General features: G+C 55.0%; 1 protein-coding gene across 2 annotated transcripts; it reads left to right on the top strand.

The window, feature by feature from the left end:
* Window positions 1-584: 584 nt before the first annotated feature.
* On the top strand, window positions 585-9,097 carry ARRDC2 (arrestin domain containing 2). 2 transcript variants are annotated; one of them, XM_070373300.1, is made up of 8 exons: window positions 585-1,044; window positions 5,030-5,096; window positions 5,320-5,467; window positions 5,974-6,076; window positions 6,165-6,421; window positions 6,787-6,949; window positions 7,227-7,384; window positions 7,926-9,097. In XM_070373300.1, the coding sequence occupies exons 1-8, from the start codon at window positions 786-788 to the stop codon at window positions 7,977-7,979; spliced, it is 1,209 nt and encodes a 402-aa protein (XP_070229401.1). In that variant the 5' UTR covers window positions 585-785; the 3' UTR covers window positions 7,980-9,097. The 2 variants fall into 2 exon arrangements, with proteins under 2 accessions (XP_070229401.1, XP_005897957.1); XM_005897895.3 differs by lacking the exon at window positions 585-1,044 and adding an exon at window positions 4,370-4,936.
* Window positions 9,098-21,834: the final 12,737 nt, after the last annotated feature.

The following is a 21,834-nucleotide window of genomic DNA, read 5'->3' on the forward strand; positions in this document are numbered from 1 at the left end:
TCAGCCACCGCTGGGTGCCTCTGGGCAGCGACTGCCTCTCTGAGGGGCCTCAGTTTCCTCTTCTGTGAGATCAGGTGCTGAAAACAGCACGGGGCTCACCCTTGGGGACACCCAGTCTGATGGAGAAGGCACAACAGAGAACACACAGCAGTCACAAACACATTGGCCAGAGCCACAAAGAATTAAGTCCAGAGCATGTCTCCGAGGAGGTGACATTTGGACATGGAGACCTGGAGAAGGGCGTTCCTAGCAGCAACCGCCAGCGCAAAGGCCAAGAAGCAAGACCCGAGCTTGGTGTGTTTGGGGAACAACCAGATGATGGCAGGAAGGCCGGGGAGGAGGCTGGGGCCGCGCCGGGTCCAAAGGTGCCGGGCAGGGGACGAATGAGTCCACTAGACAGATCCCGGGTGGTGGCCTCCGCTCCGCGCCAGCCACATCCGCCCCCGCCCGCCTCTGACTCAACAGCGCCTACCCTGCAAAAACAGGACCCGCCCCGCCCTGGGGGGTAGCAAAGTCAAACGCGCGGACACGCGGGCGGCACGTCCCCGGAGGCCCGAGCGCGTCACGAGGGCGGACACGGAGGACCAGGAAGTCAGCCAACCGCGCGCCGGCCCGGGGCCGGCGGCGTCCACACAAGTTCGCAGAAGCAGGAGAAAGCTCGGGAGGGGCGTCCGGCGCGGCGAAGACCAGCACTGAGACCAGAGAGGTCGGCAGACGCTGCCCAGCAGCGCGCCGGGCGGAGCCGCTCCGGGACACCATCCCCGCCGTGCGCCCTGGCCACCGCCATGCGCCCGGGGGGCGTGCGCAGCTTCGCGCTGGAGCTGGCGCGGGGCCCGGGCGACGCGTACCGCGGCGGGGAGCGCCTGTGCGGCCGGGTGCTGCTGGAGGTGGCGGCGCCGCTGCGGGTGCTAGCGCTCGAGGTGGCGGCGCGCGGCGGGGCGGTCACGCACTGGCTCGAGGGCCGAAGCGTGGGTGTCAACGCCGTCTCCAGCGACTACGCGGCCGCCGAGACGTACCTGCGACGGCGGCAGCTGCTGCTCCGAGGTGAGCCGCTCATGTCCCCCACCCCCGAGCCAGAATCCCTGCCACCGACCCCTCTTCTCAGGTCTGGGCGCCCCTTTCCAAGCTCTTTAGAGGCCGTGTGGGCTGGCAACCCTTCTCAAGAGGGGGATTGTCTTACCCGGACACTAGGAGTCCCTTGACCTAGAGGATATGCGGTGGAGACATCCCCCAACCCCACCCGCCCCGCCCCATATGGAGTCTGAGGGTGTTAGCAATCGCTTGCCCTCCCGATTCAGCAGTGAGGAATCAAAGGGATCAGGACAAAGTTTTGGGTGAAGTGGAAAAGTATAGTTTTACTGTTTTGCCAGGCAAAGGGAGACACACCTGGCTTCTGCCTTGAAAAACGATGTCTCCACCCCAGAAAACTAGATGAGGGGTTTTATAATAGTGGCTCAACATTGGGGGTCTTTGATAACATTAAGGTGTGAGCAGGGCTTGCAGGCCCTTAATCTCATCTCAGGTGGTTGGTCTTCTAATCTTTGTGAGCATCTCTGTTCCCTGTAATCTTGTCTCAGGGGGTTTCTTGGCTTTTCTCTTGATTAACAACTGTTCAAACCCACCCTATGAAACTCAGGAAAGGTTATGGGGGCTGGAGTCAAGAAATGGGGTCAGAAAGGCCTCTGTGCCTGGGAGCCCCACAGGACCCCCTCGGTTTCAGGGGACCCCTTGGTGGAGCTAGGAGATCCTCCTCTCTAAACTCCAGGATGTCTCATTAGCCCCAGGCCTGGGGGCTCTGATTCCCAAAGAAGGCCCGTGTCTCACCCCCGGCCAGTGCCCTTTACCAACGTTTACATGAAGGGTTGTTTGCTGGATTGGAGATTTTGGTGGTGTTTGCAGGTAAGGGGGTGGGAATGCATCCGAGGCAGGGAGAAGACTTGGGGTAGGGTCAGATCAAATTAGGAGTCCTGGACATGTCCCTGCTTGCTCTGAACCTCGGTCCTCCTCCCTTAGGCCATACAGCCAGTTGAGAGCAGAAGTAGGGGAGGCAGGGACAGAAAGAGTAAGTCTGTGCTCTAGCACCTGCTGTGTGGCTGAAGAGGATGTTGGCCTCTCTGGGCTGTTGGCTACTTCTTCAGGGAAGGCAGACCTCACTATACCCATCTGCAAGATGGGTAGAAACAGGATGCAGCTTTCAAATCTGGCTCCCTGCCACAGCACCCTTACTTCCGGCCCTGCACACACTAGATGCTTTGCCTACAGACTTATTACTTTGTCCAAACTGCCGCCAGGTGTGGGAGGCTCTCACGCTGTGCAAACCAAAGCATAGCTGGCATGGAATGAGGCAATAAGGGGCCCTGTAAGCACTTCCCTTTCCTTGAGACTCAGGGAAATCGGAGCTGGTCTCACCCTCCAGCCCTCCTACTCCCACTCAATGGTGGCTTCCTTAAGATACTGGAGGAGTGAAGCAGAGTTGCTGTGTGACTTCTGGTGAGTCCCTGCTCCTCTCTGGGTCTCTGGGGGAACCCATCTGTGAAATGGACTGAGGACACTGGCTCAGAATGAACCTTCCCAGGATTACCCTGGCAGTCCAGTGGTTAAAACTCTTGAGCTTCCATCGCAGGGGGTGTGGGTTCAATACCTGGTACCTGGTCAAGAAACTAAGATCCCACAAGTCTTGTGTGACCAAAAAGAAAGTATGAGCCATCCCATGCCCCCAAGGTCACTCTATTCCCTGCCTTTTCCTGGGCCTGTGGCCTCCTGTCTTCTTTCTAGACTTCACTTGGCCCTGGGAGAAGGTCGAGTGCCTTATTTCAGCCCCAGAGCCCTCCACCAGGCTGATCACTGAGTAGACAGCCTCTACCCTTCTCTACCGGTTTGCACTGACTGGTTGTGTTGGTTATGGCCGCCTCCCACTGGGGGTGTCCTGGCCTCAGCGGGGTTCCAGCCAGGCTGAGCCAGACTCAGAAGGGATGGCCAAGGTAAAGGGTTTTAGGACTTCCTAAAGGAAATCAGCCCTGAATATTCATTGGAAGGACTGATGCTGAAGCTGAAGCTCCGATACTCTGGCCACTTGATGGGAAAAGCCAACTCATTGGAAAAGACCCTGATGCTGGAAAAGGTTGAGGGCAGGAGGATGGTTTCATGACATGAGTTTGAGCAAACTCTGGGAAATGGTGAAGGACAGGGAAGCCTGGTGTCTGCAGTTCTGCTGTGGCTGCTAAGTCGCTTCAGTCGTGTCCGACTCTGTGCGACCCCAGAGATGGCAGCCCACCAGGCTCCCCCGTCCCTGGGATTCTCCAGGCAAGAACACTGGAGTGGGTTGCCATTTCCTTCTCCAGTGCATGAAAGTGAAAAGTGAAAGTGAAGTCGCTCAGTCGTGTCCGACTCTTAGCGACCCCATGGACTGCAGCCTACCAGGCTCCTCCATCCATGGGATTTTCCAGGCAAGAGTACTGGAGTGGGGTGCCATCGCCTTCTCCTGCAGTTCACGGGGTGGCAAAAAGTTGGATACGACTTAGGGACTCAACAAGGTAGGGAGTGGGTTCAAGCAGCAATGTATGACGCTGCCACAAGAGGGCGCAGGCACTTCGCAGATCGCGTACTTCCAAGCTTCCGACTTGGAAACCCTACTTAAGGTTCCTCTCTCTGTGTAAACAGGTCCAGAGAGTGGTTACCGTCCCGGCGATTCCATGAGCTCCCCCGGTACTTGGCTCTGTCTGTGAGGGGAAGAGCTGGGTCAAAAGAGCAAACAGAAGTTTGCGGAGGCGGGGAGGGTGGGTAATGGGGGTGGAGAGGGCAGGTGCTGAAAGTTTGGAAAGGAACGTGGGGCAAAAGCGCTGAGGCGCCGCTGAGTGGCAGTGTGTCAGGGGCGGGTGGATGAGTCGGGAGAGAGGCTCTGGGAGGGGTCGAGTAGGGCTACACCGCGATTCATGCACAACTCTCTGAGGTCGGGGCTGATTTTGTTCTGGCTCTACGAACTGGAACTCAGGCTCCGAGATGTCATTAGACCAGGTCACCCAGCTAAGCGGGTTTCAAATCATAGGTAGGGGCAGCAGGCGCCCAGTGTTGGGAGGCCCCGACCACTTCTTCCTCCTTCCCCCATTGCACGGGGTGGGGGGTGGGGGGGCCGAGCTGAGGCCCGAGGTAGGTAGTCCTAGACTCTCAGGGACCTGGCCGTTTCCTCCAGCCCCGGCTGGACATGCATCGAGTCACGTCTGCAAGTGGCGGACGGTAGATGATTAACCCGACGGCAGAACGCTCTTGCTAGGTGACCTGGCCTCGGTTTTTCCTGTTCACCCCTGCAGTCTGAGAGATACTTGTTCCGTGCCGCGATGCTTGTCTCATCCCAGGGTCCAAGAGGGTAGAAGGCCGCCAGCCGCAAGCCGGGGCTTTTGTTATTTTGCTCCAAGCCTGGGCAAGACCACGCCTCTTGCCGCGCCATTGGCGTATTCCCCTCCGGGGGCGGGACCTGCGTCTCGCCCCGCCCCTCCCGCCGTATAAATGCGGCGCCGGCGCAGGCCGTGAAGAGTCTCTGGCCCGACCTTGGAGTGCGCCTGCGCGCGCCTGGTGGGCTCCTGTCCTGAGGCTGCAGCCCTAGAGCCGCCGTGCCGCGGGTTCGAAGCCAGGGGCCGCTCGCCGCGAGTTCGTATCCCCGCGGCGATGCTGTTCGACAAGGTGAAGGCATTCGTAGTGCTGCTGGATGGTGCTAGCGCGGGCTCTGAGCCCGTGTTCAGCGGCGGCCAGGCGGTGGCCGGCCGAGTGCTTCTGGAGCTAGCGGGCCCGGCGCGAGTGAGCTCCCTGAAGCTGCGCGCGCGGGGTCGCGCCCATGTGCACTGGACCGAGTCTCGCAGCGCGGGCTCGAGCACGGCGTATACGCAGAGCTACAGCGAGCGCGTGGAGGTTGTGAGCCACCGTGCCACGCTACTCGCGCCAGGTACCAGCCGGGGGACCCTTGCACTGCGCTTGCTGTGTGCTCCGGGAGCCCCTTCGCAGCCACTGAGCCGCCCCCTCTTACTCCTACCTGCAGGCACTGGAGAGACCACAACGCTGCCTCCTGGGCGTCATGAATTCCCATTCAGCTTCCAGCTGCCACCGTAAGTCGAGTGGGGTGCAGGATTGTGGGGGAGCCTCTAAGTGTCCCTAAGTCTGCAGCCCCTTCCAGGTTTGAGACTCCACTGCTCGGTATATGGGGGCCACTGAGACCCAAGATTGTCTCCCTGGGAGGCCCCCTAGAGTGTCTCCTGTCTCTCATCCCCCAAAGCCTTTGGGGATCTCCCACCTGGGTGTCTCTGGGTCTTACCTTCCGTCCATCCCCAGGACGCTAGTGACTTCCTTTGAAGGCAAACACGGCAGTGTCAGATACTGCATCAAAGCCACCCTCCACCGGCCCTGGGTCCCTGCCCGTCGGACAAGGAAGGTGTTTACTGTTATTGAGCCTGTGGATATCAACACACCGGCTCTGCTGGTGAGTGGCTGCCCTTGGTGGGTTGGGGGCGTCGCAGGCAGGGTCCTGGCTCCATGGTGATTGGCTCCTCGCTCCTCCCTTCACAAAGTGGGGGTCATAGCTGAGCCCTGGCAGGGAGGGAGGCAGGCATGGGAATGCCGGTGGAGCTAGGTGCAAGAACCAGCTGCGCCAGTTTGCTTGGTGGCTCCGAGTGAGTGTCTCACCCTCTCTGAGCCTCCCACACGTCCCTTGTCTGTGAAAGGGGGCGCAGTCAGGGCTTACAATAGTAATGGCTTACTGAGCACTCGTTAACACACTAAGTGCCTGGCTTGTTCACTTGTTTATAGCTTAATGAGATGGGTCACGTTCCTGGATCCATTTTGCAAACAGACTGTTAGAAACCAGGATGCTTGGCCCTGCCTCAAATCTTCCTTCAGCTGAGGGTGGTTTAGAAGCTCCACAGGGTCTGTGGTTGGTACAATGGGACCCGTTTCACATCCTTTTCCTTCCCCGCCACCCCCGACCAGGCCCCTCAAGCCGGAGCTCGGGAAAAGATCGCCCGATCCTGGTACAGTAACCGTGGCCTTGTCTCCCTCTCAGCCAAGATCGACCGCAAGGGCTACACACCAGGTAACAGGTGGGAGGGCCTGGATTGGGAAGAAGGCCAGTGTCAGGGTTGCAGGTGGGGAAACTGAGGCCCTGCGGTTCCACCTAACAGGTGAAGTGATCCCTGTCTTCGCTGAGATCGACAACGGCTCCACGCGCCCCGTGCTGCCTCGGGCAGCCGTGGTCCAGACCCAGACCTTCATGGCGCGAGGTGCCCGAAAACAGAAGCGAGCTGTGGTGGCTAGCCTCTCGGGGGAGCCTGTGGGCCCCGGGCGGCGGGCGCTGTGGCAGGGCCGGGCTCTGCGGATCCCTCCCGTGGGTCCTTCTATCCTGCACTGTCGTGTGCTGCACGTGGACTATGCCCTCAAGGTAGAGTATCCTCAGAGGCCGGGGTGGTTGCATTTGCTGTGTCCCTGATGCTGGGAAAGATGGAGGGCAGGAGGAAAAGAGGGAGACAGAGGATGAGATGGTTGGATGACGTCACTGACTCAATGGACATGAGCTTGAGCAAACTCAGGGAGATGGTGAAGGACTGGGAAGCCTGGCCTGCTACAGTCCATGGGGTCATGGAGTTGGACACAACTTAGTTACCGAACAGCAACAACAACCAGCCTGGGGTCCCCTTCCCTCCTTGAGGCTAGAGCCGGGACCTCTGGGCCTCCTCCTGTAAGGAGGAGCACGTGGCCAAGGCTGCCCGCGTGACTGGTCTTCTGAATTGCGGTACTTCCCTCCAGGTCTGCGTGGACATCCCGGGCTCATCCAAGCTGCTCTTGGAGCTCCCACTGGTCATCGGCACCATCCCTCTGCACCCTTTCGGCAGCCGCTCATCCAGTGTGGGCAGCCATGCCAGCTTCCTGATGGACTGGGGGCTGGGGATCCTGCCAGAGCGGCCTGAAGGTGAACTTTCCCTCCTGCTGTGGGTGGGCATGGGTGGGAGAGAGGCGAGGGCCTGGCTGACTCTCTTCCCTTCCAGCTTCGCTTGCTGCCCCCATCTGTAGAAGTGCTCTGGAACGATCATGTTGGCAACCTGAGTCCCCCCCAGGAATCCCAATCCAGGGGCACACAGCCCAGTAGCCCCAGAACTGGCACACGCCAGCTCCACCTGGCCATTGCCCCGATGCTGGGGCTCCCATCCTCCTCTACCAGCCTCACCCACCCTGTCTCTCAATTCCAGCCCCTCCCGAGTACTCCGAGGTGGTGCCTGACGAGGAGGTGGCAGCCATGGAGCAGAGCCTCTTGCCACTACTACAGGACTCTGACATGAGCATGGAAGGCCCCTTCTTTGCCTACATCCAGGAGTTCCGCTACCGCCCACCGCCCCTGTACTCCGAGGTGAGCTTGGGGATTCACTAAGCCCCTGTGCCTCTCCAAGGCCCTGGGAGCCAAGAGGAGGGGAAGGAACCACAGGTGAATCTTCAGTAATGGTAGAACTCCTAGGGGCTTCCCTGGTGGTCCAGGGAGGAATCCACCTTCCAAGACAGGGTTCGATCCCTGGTCGGGCCAGTAGGATCCCACATACTATGAGGCAGTCAAGCCCATGCGCCCCAACTACTAAGTCCTCGAGCCTCAACTTGAGAGCCCGAGTGCTGTAAACTACAGAGCCCACACGCTCTGAAGCCTGCACCATCACCACTAGAGAGAAGCCTGTGTGCAGCGATTAAGACCCGATGCAGTCAAAACTAAATTTCTTCTATTTTAAAGTGATAAGAGCATCTTCTACGTCCTGTTCAGGGCCTGAATCCACTTTGCATCTCAGTCTGTTCCTAAGTGTTGCTCCCTAACCTAGGGTGGGAGTGGAGATCCAGGGGGATGGGGTGGGGGCGTTTCTGAGCCTCCAGGGCCTCCTGAGACTTGACGGGATCATTTCTGGCAGGAGGATCCAAACCCACCGTCGGAGGCCCGGAGGCCACGCTGCATGACCTGCTGAGTGTCGAGTGGAAACTTCAAAGGATACGGTGTTTACACATGCTTCCAGCCACCACGGACATGAGCAAGGAGCGGCTAGATGAAGAACAGACTCCGGGCTGACTACACTGAAGTTGGGGAAACTGAGTCTCAGAACAAAACAGGGCCGTTCCAACATCACACAGAGGAAGAGCCAGTCTGGAGTCTTGACACATCTGGACTGGTCCTCATAAGGTACCAGATACCCACAGTAGGATCTGAGAAACCATTCAACCTGTCTGCGTCGGCCTGTGTTCCCTCATTAGCCTCCAGACTGGGAGCGACAGAACCAGACATAAATACTTCCAGACCCACAGGACCAGAGGAAAGGACCCCGAGCTGGGAGAGTCCAAAGACGGAGTGGAGAAGGCTTCCTGGGGAAAGGGCATTTTAGCTAAGGCTTTGGTGTATGAACAAGAGCTTGGTAGGCAGGCAAGCAAGAGGAAAAGTCGAAGAAGGTCAGAGCTGACTGATGTTTGGAGACCGTCCCCTTCATCTTTGGAGTGGGGCTCAGAGAGCATCTTTGGCATATGGGCTCAGTCGAGGCCATAGTGCAAGGTCCGGGAGGCGAGAGGGCCCAGGAACGAGGCATTCAGGAAAGCAGGTCATCAGGGCCATGTGGGGCTGAAGGGTGGCAGGTGCAGCGACTCCAGCCTTAAAACCTTTGAAAACCAGAGACTCCTATCCCAGGCTGGAGCGCCTGGGTGCCTCCACACACTCCAGCACATGAGCACTGCCTGGGTACTGCATGGCCTGAAAAACACAGGTTCAAAGGCAGACAGACAAGACCGGCTACATAACTTGCAGAATGAAGCCGTGGGGCCACTTGTTCAAGAATTAAGAATTTCAAGACAGGGACAGCAGAGCATTAACCCAGGCTGTGGGGACAGAAGTCAGCCTGGGGTGACAGAGTAGGGCCACAGTATGCTTCTGAACACCCCCTGTGTCCCAGAGGGACACAACATGATGGGCAGCTGGACAAGCCTCCAAGTGCAGAGACCCGGCCGAGGCAGGGCCCCTGCCTGGGACTCCACATTTCGGATAAGCCTTAAATTGTTCTCTTTTGTACATTTTTTAAAAAATAAAAGTCACAGAGGAAGAGCTTGGGCTTAGTGGTTTATCGCCCCCAGGTGCTGAGAAAGTTGAGTGGCCTTGACCACCATCTTGGGTCTGGATCAGATGAAATTCCAGGCTAAGGAGGGTTGAGGGGCCCATTGACCAGAAGGTGAAGCTGAGATTCAAGGACAGAGGGAGACTGACACCACATCTCTCCCTTAGTGTGGTTGCAAGGCTGGGAGCAGAGCTGGCGGAGGCCTCATCTGTCTCCTCAGAGTGGAGCCGAGCAGGTGGGAGGGAGGCCAGAGGCAGGAGGATCCTGCCTGTCTGCGGAGCCTGGGCTGTTTCTGCTTTTGTTGTCATTGTTTAGTCACTCAGTCTTGTCTGACTCTTTGCAACCCCATGGACTGTAGCCTGCCAGGCTCCTCTCTGTCCATGGGATTTCCCAGGCAAGCATACTGGAGTGGGTTGCCATTTCCTTCTCCAAGGGATCTTCCTGACCCAGGGATTGAACCCACTTTTACTGAGATTCAATTCATTTGCCATTTGTAAGTGTGCTTAGCATTTAGGACCTTTCCAATATTGTGCCACCATCACCTGTAATTCCCAATTATGCTCATCAGCCCCAAAGGAGACCCTGTCCCCATGAGCCGTCACTCCCCATTCCCCCAAAGGAGACCCTGTCCCGACGAGCCGTCACTCCCCATTCCTCCTCCCTTAGCCCCAGGCAACCACTCATCTGCTTCCTTTGGTCTCCGAATTTGCCTGTTCTGGACATTGCATGTAGATGAGCTCATTGAATATGTGGCCTTTTGTGTCTGGCTTCTTTCACTCAGCATGGAGTTCAGCCACTTTTGTTGCAGCAGGAATCCATGCTTCGGTCCTTTTGATGGCCAAATGATATTCCATTGTGTAGATGCACCACGTTTTATTATCCACTCAGCCTCTGTTGATGGACATTTGGGTCATTTCCACCCCCTGATAACTGGGACTCAAGTGACTGTGGTTGTGCTTGTATGGGGTTCGTCTGAGTACCCACAGAGCTCTAGGGCAGCTCTAGTGGCCTGGAGGTTGTCGCTTTTCTGGAGCTGCAGGTGTGGAAAGTAAGTCCAACAGAATGAGGTAGCTTGCCCAGGGTCACATAGGGTTGGAGCTGCCACTCGAAATCGCCCCGGAACGCTGGAATCCCATGCAACTCAGGCTCCTCCCCAGACCAGAGGCCCCGCCCCCTTGGGTGGGGCCCAATTAGACCACCCGCTACAGCCTTGACTGTCTGCCCACCAGTCTTCCGAAAGCAGTGAAAATTAACTAGCAGCCCAGAGTGGCCGCGGGTGGGGCTGAGGGGCAGGATTGAGGGCTGGGGAGACCCTGGAGCAGGACACTAGGAGCTCAGTGTTCAGGCTTTGCTCTCTGTGGTGATGGGTTCGGAAGTCACTTGCTTCTGAACCTCAGTTTCCCTATCTGAGGCTCTAGGACACTTCCTCTTAACATCAATCACTTTCCTCCCTGGTCTAAATTTAGGCCCTGATTCCCAACATCTCCTGGTCTTGGGGTCCACCTAGTCCTCCCAGTCCAGCAGTATCTGCCCTGGGTAGCTGATTGGCCATCAAGCTTGGAACTTGTCAGACCTGGAGTTCCTGGGGGCCCAGTGGCAGGGCGGAGATGTTCCTACAGTGTGGTTACCCACATCCCCAAATGGCAGCCTCAGGTGGGGCTGAGTTCCCCATCAGCTGGATTGTGGAAGACGCAAGATCGCAGTTTACAGATTCATGTTCCCAAACTAAGAAGAGTCTGAGGTGTTTATTGCAACAGTGGATGTGGGTACACAATTATGAAAGGTTCCCCCAGGGGGCTTGGGAGGACAAGCTACCTCGTGTCCCCAGGACTCCTGCGTCTGCAACTCTCTGGAACCTGATCCCTAAAGGAGGTGGATTTTCTCGTTCGGATAAATGACAACCAGCATGGAGCTAGGCCAGGCAGCCCAGAATTCAGGGAACTCCCTGGATGTTGTGTGGGGCCCACAGAGTATAGAGGAGTGTGGCCAAATGTTCCTTTGAAATAAAATCCCTCCCCTCCTTGTTCCTCTAAGACCACCACCCACCTCTCCCTCCAGTTTCCCCCTCCATCCCTGGCTGCTGCTCAAACGCCCCAAGCTGACTCCCACTTCAGGGGCTTTGCACATGCTGTTCCTTCTGCTAAAAGGCTGTTCCCTATAGCTGGCCCCTCTTTACACACTGGCCTTAAATTTCAGGGATAGCCCAACCTAAAGTCACCACCCCTCATCATTCCCTCCCCCATCCCCCGTCCCATGATTTCTTTGCCTTCGTCAGTCTCTGAAATTTGTATTTAGATATTCACTTGTTTGGCTGAGACTGTGAGAGCGGGGCTAAGTCAGGGGCATATCTGGGGACCCAGCACACAGCAGGTAGGAGTGACTGGAGGGGAGTCCCCATCTACTCTGGTGTGAACAAAGACTGATGGGGGTAGGAGGGTCACTGCTTCACTTTTATTCCCAGGACCCCCAAGAATCAGGACTGTCACCGGTTTAGAGTCAAGGCCAGGCCTCTCTCTGCCTCTCACTGCTGTCTCTCTCTGCTTCCGCCTCAGTCACCATCTTTGCCTCCCCCACCTCCGCCTCTTCACGTCGCTGTCTCGCTGGCTCTTACCGTCTCTGACCTACCATCTCTGCCTGTCTGCCTCTCTCTCACCCTCTCTCAGTCACCATCTCTATCTCTCTCTGTCTCTGACTCCTTTACCATCTCTCTCTCTCCTGCCCTGACCGGGCCAAACCTGGGACATGGGTGACAGGCAGGCAGGGCGCCTGCTGCTTGCTTTCCGCCCTCACTGGCAGCAGGCCCAGCTGGGCTGCTGTTCAGGAATCTTCCAGCCGCCCTGCTCCAGCCACCAGGCCCAGCCACCACCAGCCTCTCCCCCCGGCACATTCTGTCCCGAGCAGGGAGTACTGGGGGCGGGCGGGCAGGGGGACATGTTCCTGCCCGGCTCCAGTTACAGGACAGCCCGTCCTGGTGGCCCTGCTCCCCACCAGCACTGCCCCCTAATGCCTCCCCTCCTTGCTCTGGGCTTAGATCTTCATGAATGGGGCCCCTCCTCCAGCTAGTCCCCACCTCAGGAACTCAGCACCTGCCAAGGCTTCCATCTGGAGCTCCCTCTCCCCAGATGGTCCCAGGACCTTCTCTGCTGTAGACCTTCCTGTCCCTTGGCCAGAGCACCTCCTTAGTTCCCCTACCCCCGCTCTGATGCATTTGCTTTCTGATCTTTGCCCTTCCCAGAGTTATATATTTATATGTTTAGGGTTTTTGTTTTTTTCTTTTTTGGCCTTGCCACGTGGCATGTGGGATCTTAATTCCCTGATCGGGGATCAAACCCACACCCTCTTCATTAAAACCACAGAGTCTTAACCACTGGACCACAAGGGAAGGCCCGTATCTGTTGATTTGCATGTCTATTACCCCAGGACCCCACTATATCCGCGGTGCCATTAGGGCTTGGTGACTATTTTAGAGTTGATGTCATCAGCCTGAATTCTGGCTCATACACATGACTCCTCATCTCCTCAGCCTGCCTGACCCATCCCAGCCCCCACACACCAGGAATCTCCCAGTTCTCTGGCTGTTGCCCAGGGAATTCCCTGTATTGCCAGAGACACCTTTTTCCAACGAGGGATTGGGTCTGTCTGTCCTTTAAGCCCACTGGGCTCTACACACAGGGGCAGCCACGAGGCACGCACACACACACACACACAACCAGAGACACACAAACAGGCCCGCGAACTCGAGCACACGCAGCTGAGAAACCACTAACCCAGACCCTCGAACACGTGCCCGCTAGCACCTGTGCAAACAGGTCTGCCAGCAAGGACCACACTCACCCCAGCGCTGGGCGCTCACAGTCCTGGTTGAGGGCGTGTGGGGTGTTCACGTGTGGAGTCCCTCAAATCTGAGAAGGCTATGGCTTCTTTGCAGGTGGGGACAGAATGCGGGATTTTAATCCATGCCAGGGTATACTCCGTCTTGTCCACACACACCTCTGCCCTTGCTTCCCTGGCCCAGGAGTCACCCCCACCCCCAACCTTGTTTTGATGTTCGGGAAGGCCAGGAAAGTCCCCAGAAAGCATCAGGCTGGGCAAGGGGCCCAGGAGGAAGTGGTGACTCAGCCGGCGGCCATCAGCGCCTGCCACGCTGTGCTGCCCCATCTCAAGGGAACCACAGAGAGCAACACGAAAGGCTGGGGAAGGGGGCACATGGCAAACAGGGCCTCTAAACAGTGTGGGGTGGGGAGGGGAGTGCCTGGATGGCCCCTCGGCACTCCTACATCTCAGCCATGCTGAGTCGAATTCACAGGTAGAAAAACTGAGCAGAAGAGAACAGGAGGCTTGGCCCAAGGCTCCCCAGCCAGGACGCAGCAGGCAGGGGACCCCTGAACCCATGGCAAAATGGTCCTGAGGGCATCTACTCTCCCTGCGCACATTTTGGTGGGCAGAGGGAGCCAGGTCCACTTCCTGCTTCCAGATGCAGACAGGTGACTGGGTCTGGCCAATTAGAGGTTTTTGTCACCACAGACTCAGGGATTGGTTCAGGGATGGGCGTGTGAATCTGACTAGGCCAATCACTGTGGGACTTTGGAGACTCCCCGGAGGTGACGACAGGGGTCCTCTTTACCAACCATGACAAGGACACCAGAACAGAGTCTGGAGGACCACAAACACCCCCCACCCTATGAAGTCAGGGTGGGGCCAGATGGGAAGGATGAGGGCTGGAGGGTCTTAGGAGGGCTAGGAGCAGGAGAGGACATTGGAGTTGGGGCTTTGATGGATGAAGAGGAGTTTTCCAGGGAGCTTGAGAAGAACATCCCAGGCAGAGGGCACAGCCTGTGCAACCCTAGCAGACAAGAGAGAGCCAAGCATGTCCTTAGCCATCCTGGTGGCTCAGGGACAGCTGTAGTTGTGTTTGTTTATTTGTGCCTGGGCTGGTCTTTCACTGACCCCCAGAAGGTGAGACCAGGTCTGCTTTATCAGCTGCTGAAGCTTCATTACTGTTTGTGACAGGGAGGGCACTCCTTGGGGGACACAGAGGGATGGGATGAGGAGAGTGAGTGGTGAATGGGAGGATTGGATTCATGGGGCAGGAGAGCTTGGGGTTGCATGGGGGTGGCCCTAGAAGCCAGAAGGCACTGGGCCACAGGCCAGGCAGGAAGGGGCAATTCCCCGTCTGTGAATCCTGGACCTCCAGGGATGGTGGTCTGGTGGGAGGCAGGTTAGAGCTCAGGGTCTGGGCTCCAGGCACTATTTCTTCCTTCCTGTGTGGTCCTTGGGCCACAGCACCTCTCTGAACCTGTTTCATCGTGTGGCGTCTGATCTCACTAGAGGTCAGGGTCAGTACTGGGGTACAGAGCGGGTGCGGGATCTGCAGGGCTGGATGGGGGAGGGTTGCTGAAGCAGTGGGGGAGGGGCTGGGCCTGTCCAGAACATTCCATCAGCAGTTCCCAGCCACTTTGAAAACAGGAAGCCAGCTCTCAAGGGAGCCCCCAGCAGTGTTTCCTGAGCCTCCTAGTGACGCAGGCTGGGGGGTGTGCACACGTACATGTGTATTTGCAGGCGGTGGGGAGATAGGTGGAGGCATGTGTGTGCAGCCAGTGTGTGCAGCATGTGCATGTGCTCGTGTGTCTGTCTTGTCCGCGGATCACTCAGCAGCATGTGCATATAAGTTGTGTGTACTCGAATGCGATCTGCATCTCAGTCAACATGGGAAGCAGATGTGGCTGATCGGTGCATTTGTGAGTCTAGGTCCAGATGTTAGGCGTGGGTGTCTATCGGCAGTGGGTACTGGTGTGCCCTGGCAAGCACTCATTTGTACTGGAGGGTGCAGGCTTGTGTCAATGTGGGCAGGCAGATAGGAGCCTATTTAGTGACCTCCCTCCCAGGCCTCTGAATCCCCAGGTAAGTCCTGATTCAGCTGTCAGTGGTCTCTCTGGATACCACCTCTTCCCTGCTCCAAACCCAAGGCCCTGCATAGCCCATGTGATGCCTCCACTCTCCTTTCCTTCTATCTCCCACTCACACATCAGCTCCTGGCCTACCTGCCTTCTTGCTGTTCCTGTAGGCTACCAAATATGTTCCTGCCTCAGGGCCTTTGCACACACTATGCCAGCTACTTCCTTCCCCTCCTCCCCTTCTTTCCAATCTCAGGACACTGGCCTTGGGCAAGACACCCCCTCTCCTGATTCTCAACTGTCTCCCTCTCCTCCCCCAAGCCCTGACTTTGACCACTTCCCTCTGCATCCTAGGATGAGTGGCCTCCCTCTGTAAACCTCAGTTTATTCTCCTGTAAGCTGGGGACAGTCTTGGTGTGGCCTCACTCACTCATAGTCATTGAGAAAGTGAAGAAGCCTGGACTCAAATTTGGACTGGCCAGATCCCAGAGGCTTTGTCCTTGCCCATATTAAGTGAGAAAAACATCTGAGGGCTGGGGACAGTCTGGGTCACTCACGTACAGGGGCCAAGTAGGGCCAAACTGGGGCTTCCGTGGGTCATGTTCCTGGGATATCTTTTTCTTGCTCACAAACTTCTACTCATCCTTTAAAATCCCATCTCCAATACCCCTTTGCTCTGACCCAGTTCTGACCTCATGGACTGAGGGCATTTGTATCTGACCATGTCTATCCCCACCCCCGACAGGTCAGGGCTGAGGCCTCTCAGGAGCCGAGCATCACCCAGACAGGTACACAGGACCGTGTTTCTCACATGCTGACTTCCTGGAGCTGGCTCAGGTCCCCCAGCCTTGCCTGATTCTCAGGAGGTACCTCCTGGTGGCTTATCACCCTCAGGACCTGCCAAACTCAATAGTTTAGAAGAGCAGGCAAAACTTTTCCATTCCACCGAGAGGTTTCTGTGTTCTGGAAATTCCCCTTCCAGAGGAGGCCTGGAAGAGGTCTCCAGCCCCTCTGGCCTTGGCTCACATCAGCTCCATGCCAGGCTGATTCATTTGAGAAATGAACCCGAGGCAGTCCAAGACACAGTGTGGTGAGGGTTTCTCGCTGGTGTGCCCAGGGCAGCCTTGGGAGCTAAGAAACAAGGCTCGGATACCATCCCCTAGACACCTTCCCCAAAGCCCCTGAGGTCCAGTGTGGCCCCCGCCCCCACAGCCTCCATCACAATAGACTTAGTTAGTCCCACCTCGGGGCCTTTGCACTTGCTGTTCCTCCTGCCTGGATAGCCCTTCCCTCACTTCTCACAAGACCGTCCCCTTCTCCTTGAGGTCTAAGTCCAAACATCCCTTCCTCAGAAGCCCTGGCCTCCCCGATCAAACCTGCCCTGCCTCATTCTGTTAACCCTTCTTTTGCGCTCCCGACAATTCAGTTACAACGTGTTTGAGGGTTCGTGGTTGTCCTCCACCTCCCCTCCGTGTGGGGACCTCTGAGAGGGCAGGGCTGATTTACGCAGCAAGTGTCCAGTGAGCATGTGGTAACAAAGGAGAACGCAAGCACCCAGACGATGTCTCCTTCAGGGAGAGTCCCCGGCCTCCCCTCTGGCCTCCGCATCCCTGTTGCCCCCCTCCCCCAGAGCTTGCTTGGTGTTTGGAGGGGAGGGGAGGTGGGGTGAACAAAAGGTCTTGCTCAGTCATCCACACACTGGCCTCTCATAAACCCTCCCCATTATGATCCAGAGCCCCCTTTCCTTCCAGGCTCCAGGCCTAGAAAGGTCCTTATTTTGGCCTCCTCAGCTCATCGCATGAGTGGGAAGTCCAAGGTCGGGAGAGGCCCTGCATCCAGGCTGAGCAGGCGCCTCCTCTACTCACTCACACTCTAGCCATCGCTCCCCCCTCACCCTCCGGAATCCAGCTCTTCAGCTCAGGGTTCAAGGTCCTGCCTGAGTGTGCCAAGATCCTTTGTTTTTCCTCTGCCTAATTCTCAGTCACCCTTTAGATCTCATCTTGATTGCATTTCCCAGTGTTTTCTTTTTAATTTTTATTTATTTATTTTTGGTTGCGCTGGGTCTTCGTTGCTCTGCACAAGATTTCTCCAATTGCCGCGAGAGGAGGCTGCTCTCTAGTTGCGGTGTGTGGGTTTCTCGCTGCAGTGCCTTCTCTTGCTGCAGAGCGCACAGTCTCTAGAACGCGGGGGCTTCGGGAGTTGTGGTGCACGGGCTTAGTTGCCAAGATGCATGTGAAAACTTCCCAGATCAGGGATGGTTGGTAGGCAGATTCTTAACCACTGAACTACCAGAGAAGCTCCATGTGTCAATATGGACTTTCACACAGTCTCGGGATACATTGACTGATGTCAGAGACCAAATACTCACTGCACCCAGCGTGTTAGCACATCAGGCTGAATGTTACTCATACTTGCAATGGTATATGAACATTACGGACCACTGCACTTGCATTTTGCACAGTATATGAACATCAGAAACTATTGAACTCATTGTTGGCCCAGTATATGAACGTCATATACTGCTGACCACTAACAGTATAGGGAACAGCAACTGCTTGGGAGCTTAGATCAAAAGTTGACAAGCTTTTTCCATTAATGGCCACAGTATAAATTTTCTCAGTTCTGCCAGCCATACAGCATCCCTTGCAACTAGTCAATTCAGCTCTCTTGAAATCAGCCACAAACAACACTCAAATGAGTGAGTGTGACTGTAAAACTTTATTTATGCAAATTAAAATTTGAATTCCATGTAGTTTTTTTGTTTGGTTGGTTTTTATTTATTTGGCTGCACTGGGTCTTAGTCAGGGGATCCAGTCCGCTGACCAGGGATAGAACCCAGGATACCTGCATTGGGAGCTCAGAGTCTTAGCCACTGGGCCACCAGGAAAGTCCCCTCAGGTAGTTTTCATGGGTCACATATCTTCTTTTGGCCTGTTTTCTACCATGGAAAAGTGTTGAAGCCCTTTCTAGGTCTGGCCAGTGCTGCAGTTTGCCAGCCTGCAAAGGCTCAGGATGGGTAACGAAGTATCAAGATTCATTGTTTACAGAGTATCAGAGCTCTGTTTAAAGTTCTTCCAGGGCTCCAGCTAAGAAACATTTAGGGCAAGTTGATGAGTAACAGTGTCTGATCATTGACAAGTAACAGGTATCAGGACTGGATGTTTACAAAGTACCAGTACAAAATGAGCAGGGATGGCTAATGAGGCGTCAGGATCTGCCTTTAAGTTGGACCCAGCCACGAGCCCTGGCACTGATGGAGCGCTGGCCAGATGGCACGCTGCTGCCCATTCTCAGAATACTGTTTACCACATATCCAGTGACGGGCTGGCCGCAGGGTATCGAGTCACAGGGCAATCACACTGAGACTCGGGCACTGTGACAACGCTAGACACCAGCTGTTTACAGTGACATGAGACCGGCTGTTTACAGGAGACCAGCCGCCCTGCTTCCGGATGCAGGAATCCAGATGGTGGGACAGGCTCCTCCTGTTTGCAGAAAGTCCTGGTCTAGGGACACCTCTCCTGTGCCAGGAGCCAGAGTCAGAAAAGTGCCTCCAACCCAGGCAAGGTGGGGCTTTGGCTCATTCAAACACCCTCTCCCCACCTCCTCCCCACCCCCACCCCTGTCCTCAGGCAGGGCTCTTTGGGGGGGAGCATTGAGTAATTGAGTATTAAGGCACTGGGCCTCATTGTCCCACTTGAATTCTTCTTCTGCCCATCCCTGGCTGTGCCGTGAATTAACTTCTCTGGACCTCCATTTCCTTATCTGTGAAATGGGCACAATGATGGATCAGGGTTTCATCAAGGTACAAGATACCCAATTAACTTTAAATTTCAGATAATTTTTTTTTAATTTTAGTATTGTTGATCAGTCGTCAAGTCGTATCTGAATCTTTGTGACCCCCATGGACTGCCGCACGCCAGGCCTCCCAGTCCCTCACCATATCCTAGAGTTTACCCAAGTTCATGTCATTGAATCAGCGATACCACCCAACCATCTCATCCTCTGTCATCCCCTTCTCCTCTGCCTTCAATCTTTCCCAGCATCAGGGTGTTTTCCAATGAGTCATCTGTTCGCATCAGGTGGCCAAAGTATTGGAGCTTCAGCTTCAGCATCAGTCCTTCCAATGAGTATTCAGGGTTGATTTCCTTTCAGATTGACTGGTTTGATATCCTTGGTGTCCAGGGGGCTCTCAAGAGTCTTCTCTGGCACCAGAGCTCAAAAACATCAATTTTGATATAAATATAAGCAATGCATATTTGGGGTTATACCAAAAAAAAAAAGTGTCAGTTGTTTATCTGAAATTTGAAGTTAACTGAGTGCCTAGATGTTTATTTGCTAAACCTGACCCCTCAGTCCCCTTTTTGAGCCGTGCCACGTGACTTGCGGGATCTTAGTTCCCCATCCAGGGATTAAACCAGGGACCCAGCTGTGAAAGTGCCGAGTCCTAACCACTGGACCATCAGGGAACTCCCTGACCACCCTTTGATGAAACCTCAACCACTGGAGTTTGTGAACATCCTGAGGGGATCCCAGGCCAGAAACAGAGAAAGTGGTACTGCCAATGGTTCATCATCCTTGTCTCCCCTAGGAGCTCAGGGGAATGGATCTGTTTTGATGATTGACTCATAAATTCATCATCTGTCTCTGGGAACCAGAGCCTGGGGACAAGAATATCTCCATTACTCAAGAGTTTCACCAGAATTGTCTGCAAGAAGCTCTGGACCACAGGGGTCCACAGGAGGGTTGGGGGTCCAAGTTGTGTCCGAATCTTTGTGACCGCATGAACTGCAGCGTGTCAAACCTCCCTGTCCCTCACCATCTCCCAGAGTCCAAATTTCTTCATTCCCCGTATCCCCCAGAAGTCAGAGTCTGGCGTGGTGCCCTGCAGGGCTCAGGAAAGAGTTACTGAATGAATGGAAGATGGGATTCACTAAGTAGTTATCAAATTCAGTGATTGATCCCATCACTCTTTATTGAATACTTACTCTTTGCCAAGTAAGTATTGCCTGCCCAGGACTTGCCTGCCCAGGACTCTTCATAAACAAAGGAGATGGATAAGTGCAAAATTATAACCTGGACAGGACCTGTCAAAGGAAGACACCCCCCGCCAAGTGCTAGGACCACCAGCATGGACTCCAGAAGGGCTTCCTAAAGGGACCTGACAGAGACCTGGAAAGGGAGATATATAGATATTATCAGAGGGAAAAGAGTTGAAGGCAGAGTGCACAGCATGTGCAAAGGTCCCAGAGTGGGAGGGAACATGATTTCAAGGGCTCTTTTCATACCATCCTCAGTTGCTTTGACAATTTGCAGACTCCCACAGATAGTCAGTAAGGCTAGGTTTAGGGTCACCAAGGTTGAGTGGCAAGTTGGGCAGGACATTGTGTCCTGAATCACCCACATGGAAAAGGATGAAAGCCCCAGAACAAACTCAGCCCTGGCGAGGGCAAGACAAACAGCACCCAGTCCTGCCTCTGCCCTGGAATTTCCAGAGTCGTCTGCCTCCCGGGCATCCCCTGCTCTCCCATGATGTCCTGGCCACCTCAGAAGACGCAGGAGGAATGGGATGGGGACACAGGCTGCTAGGTGGGGTCAGGAGGGAGAGAGAAGAGCTTCAGGGTGCCCAGCTGGGAGGTCTCAGAGGCAAGAACCAGGGCTGAAGGGCAACGATAGCAACCCCTATAATAGTAACAGTAGCTGTTGACACCTGTGAGTGCCAATAGCCACCCCCCTACCCCACCCCCGCCAAACCATCAGGAATAGGAATATAAATTGGTGTAGCCACTATAGAAAGCAGTATGAAGCTTCCTTACAAACAAACAAACAAAAAACAAAAAACCACAGAGCTCCGATATGACCCGGGTTTCCCAGGTGGCGCTAGTGGTAAAAACCCGCCTGCCAGTGCAGGAGATGTAAGAGATGAGGGTTTGATCCCTGGGTTGAGAAGATCTCCTGGAGGAGGGCATGGCAACCCACTCCAGTGTTCTTGCCTGGCGGGGTACAGTCCGTAGAGTCTGAGTCAGACATGACTGAAGCGACTTAGCAAGTGCGCTCACGCACCATATGACCCAGTAATCCCACTCCAGAGTATATATCTGGAAAAGATGAAAGCGAACTTGAAAAGACACGTGCTCTCTAATGTTCACAGCAGCATTGTTTACAACAGCCAAGACACGGAAACACCCCAAGTGACTGTCCACAGATGACTGGTTTAAGAAGATATATACACAGTGGACTATTACTCAACCATAAAAAAGAATGAAATATTCCCATTTGCAGCAACAAGGATGGTCCTGGACAATATTATGCTCAGTGAAGTAAGTCAGACAAAGAAAGGCAAATATTATATGATGTCACTTATATGCAGAATCTAAAAATTAATACAAATGAATCTATATACAAATCAGAAACAGACTCACAGATACAGAAAGCAAATTTATGGTTACCAAAGGGGAAAGGGAGGGTGGGGGTGATATATGAGAAGTATAGGACTTTGTGATATAAATAGATAAGCTATAATAGGTAAGCAATAAGGATTTACTGTATAGCATAAGAAACTATAGGGCTTCTCAGGTGGTGCTAGTGGAAAAAAATCCACTTGCCAATGCAGGAGATGTGGGTTCTATCCCTGGGTTGGGAAGATCCCCTGAAGGAGGAAATGGCAACCTGATCCAGTATTCTTGCCAGGAAAATCCCATGGACAGAGGAGCCTTGCGGGCTACAGTCCATGGGGCCACAGAGAGTCTGAAAATGACTTGAGAATGCACGCACAAGGAAGTATATTCAATGTCTTCTAATAACAGATAATGGAAAACGGTCTGAAATACACA

This window comes from Bos mutus, chromosome 7 (assembly GCF_027580195.1).
Source record: "Bos mutus isolate GX-2022 chromosome 7, NWIPB_WYAK_1.1, whole genome shotgun sequence".
In the NCBI taxonomy this organism is placed as follows: domain Eukaryota; kingdom Metazoa; phylum Chordata; class Mammalia; order Artiodactyla; family Bovidae; genus Bos; species Bos mutus.

Bases quoted from the DNA above. Each gene is read 5' to 3' on its own strand.
- ARRDC2 (XM_005897895.3), top strand. From the start codon at position 4,663: ATGCTGTTCGACAAGGTGAAGGCATTCGTAGTGCTGCTGGATGGTGCT. The intron at 5,097-5,319 runs GTAAGTCGAGTG...GTCCATCCCCAG, and splicing joins TTCAGCTTCCAGCTGCCACC to GACGCTAGTGACTTCCTTTG. The intron at 5,468-5,973 runs GTGAGTGGCTGC...ACCCCCGACCAG, and splicing joins TCAACACACCGGCTCTGCTG to GCCCCTCAAGCCGGAGCTCG.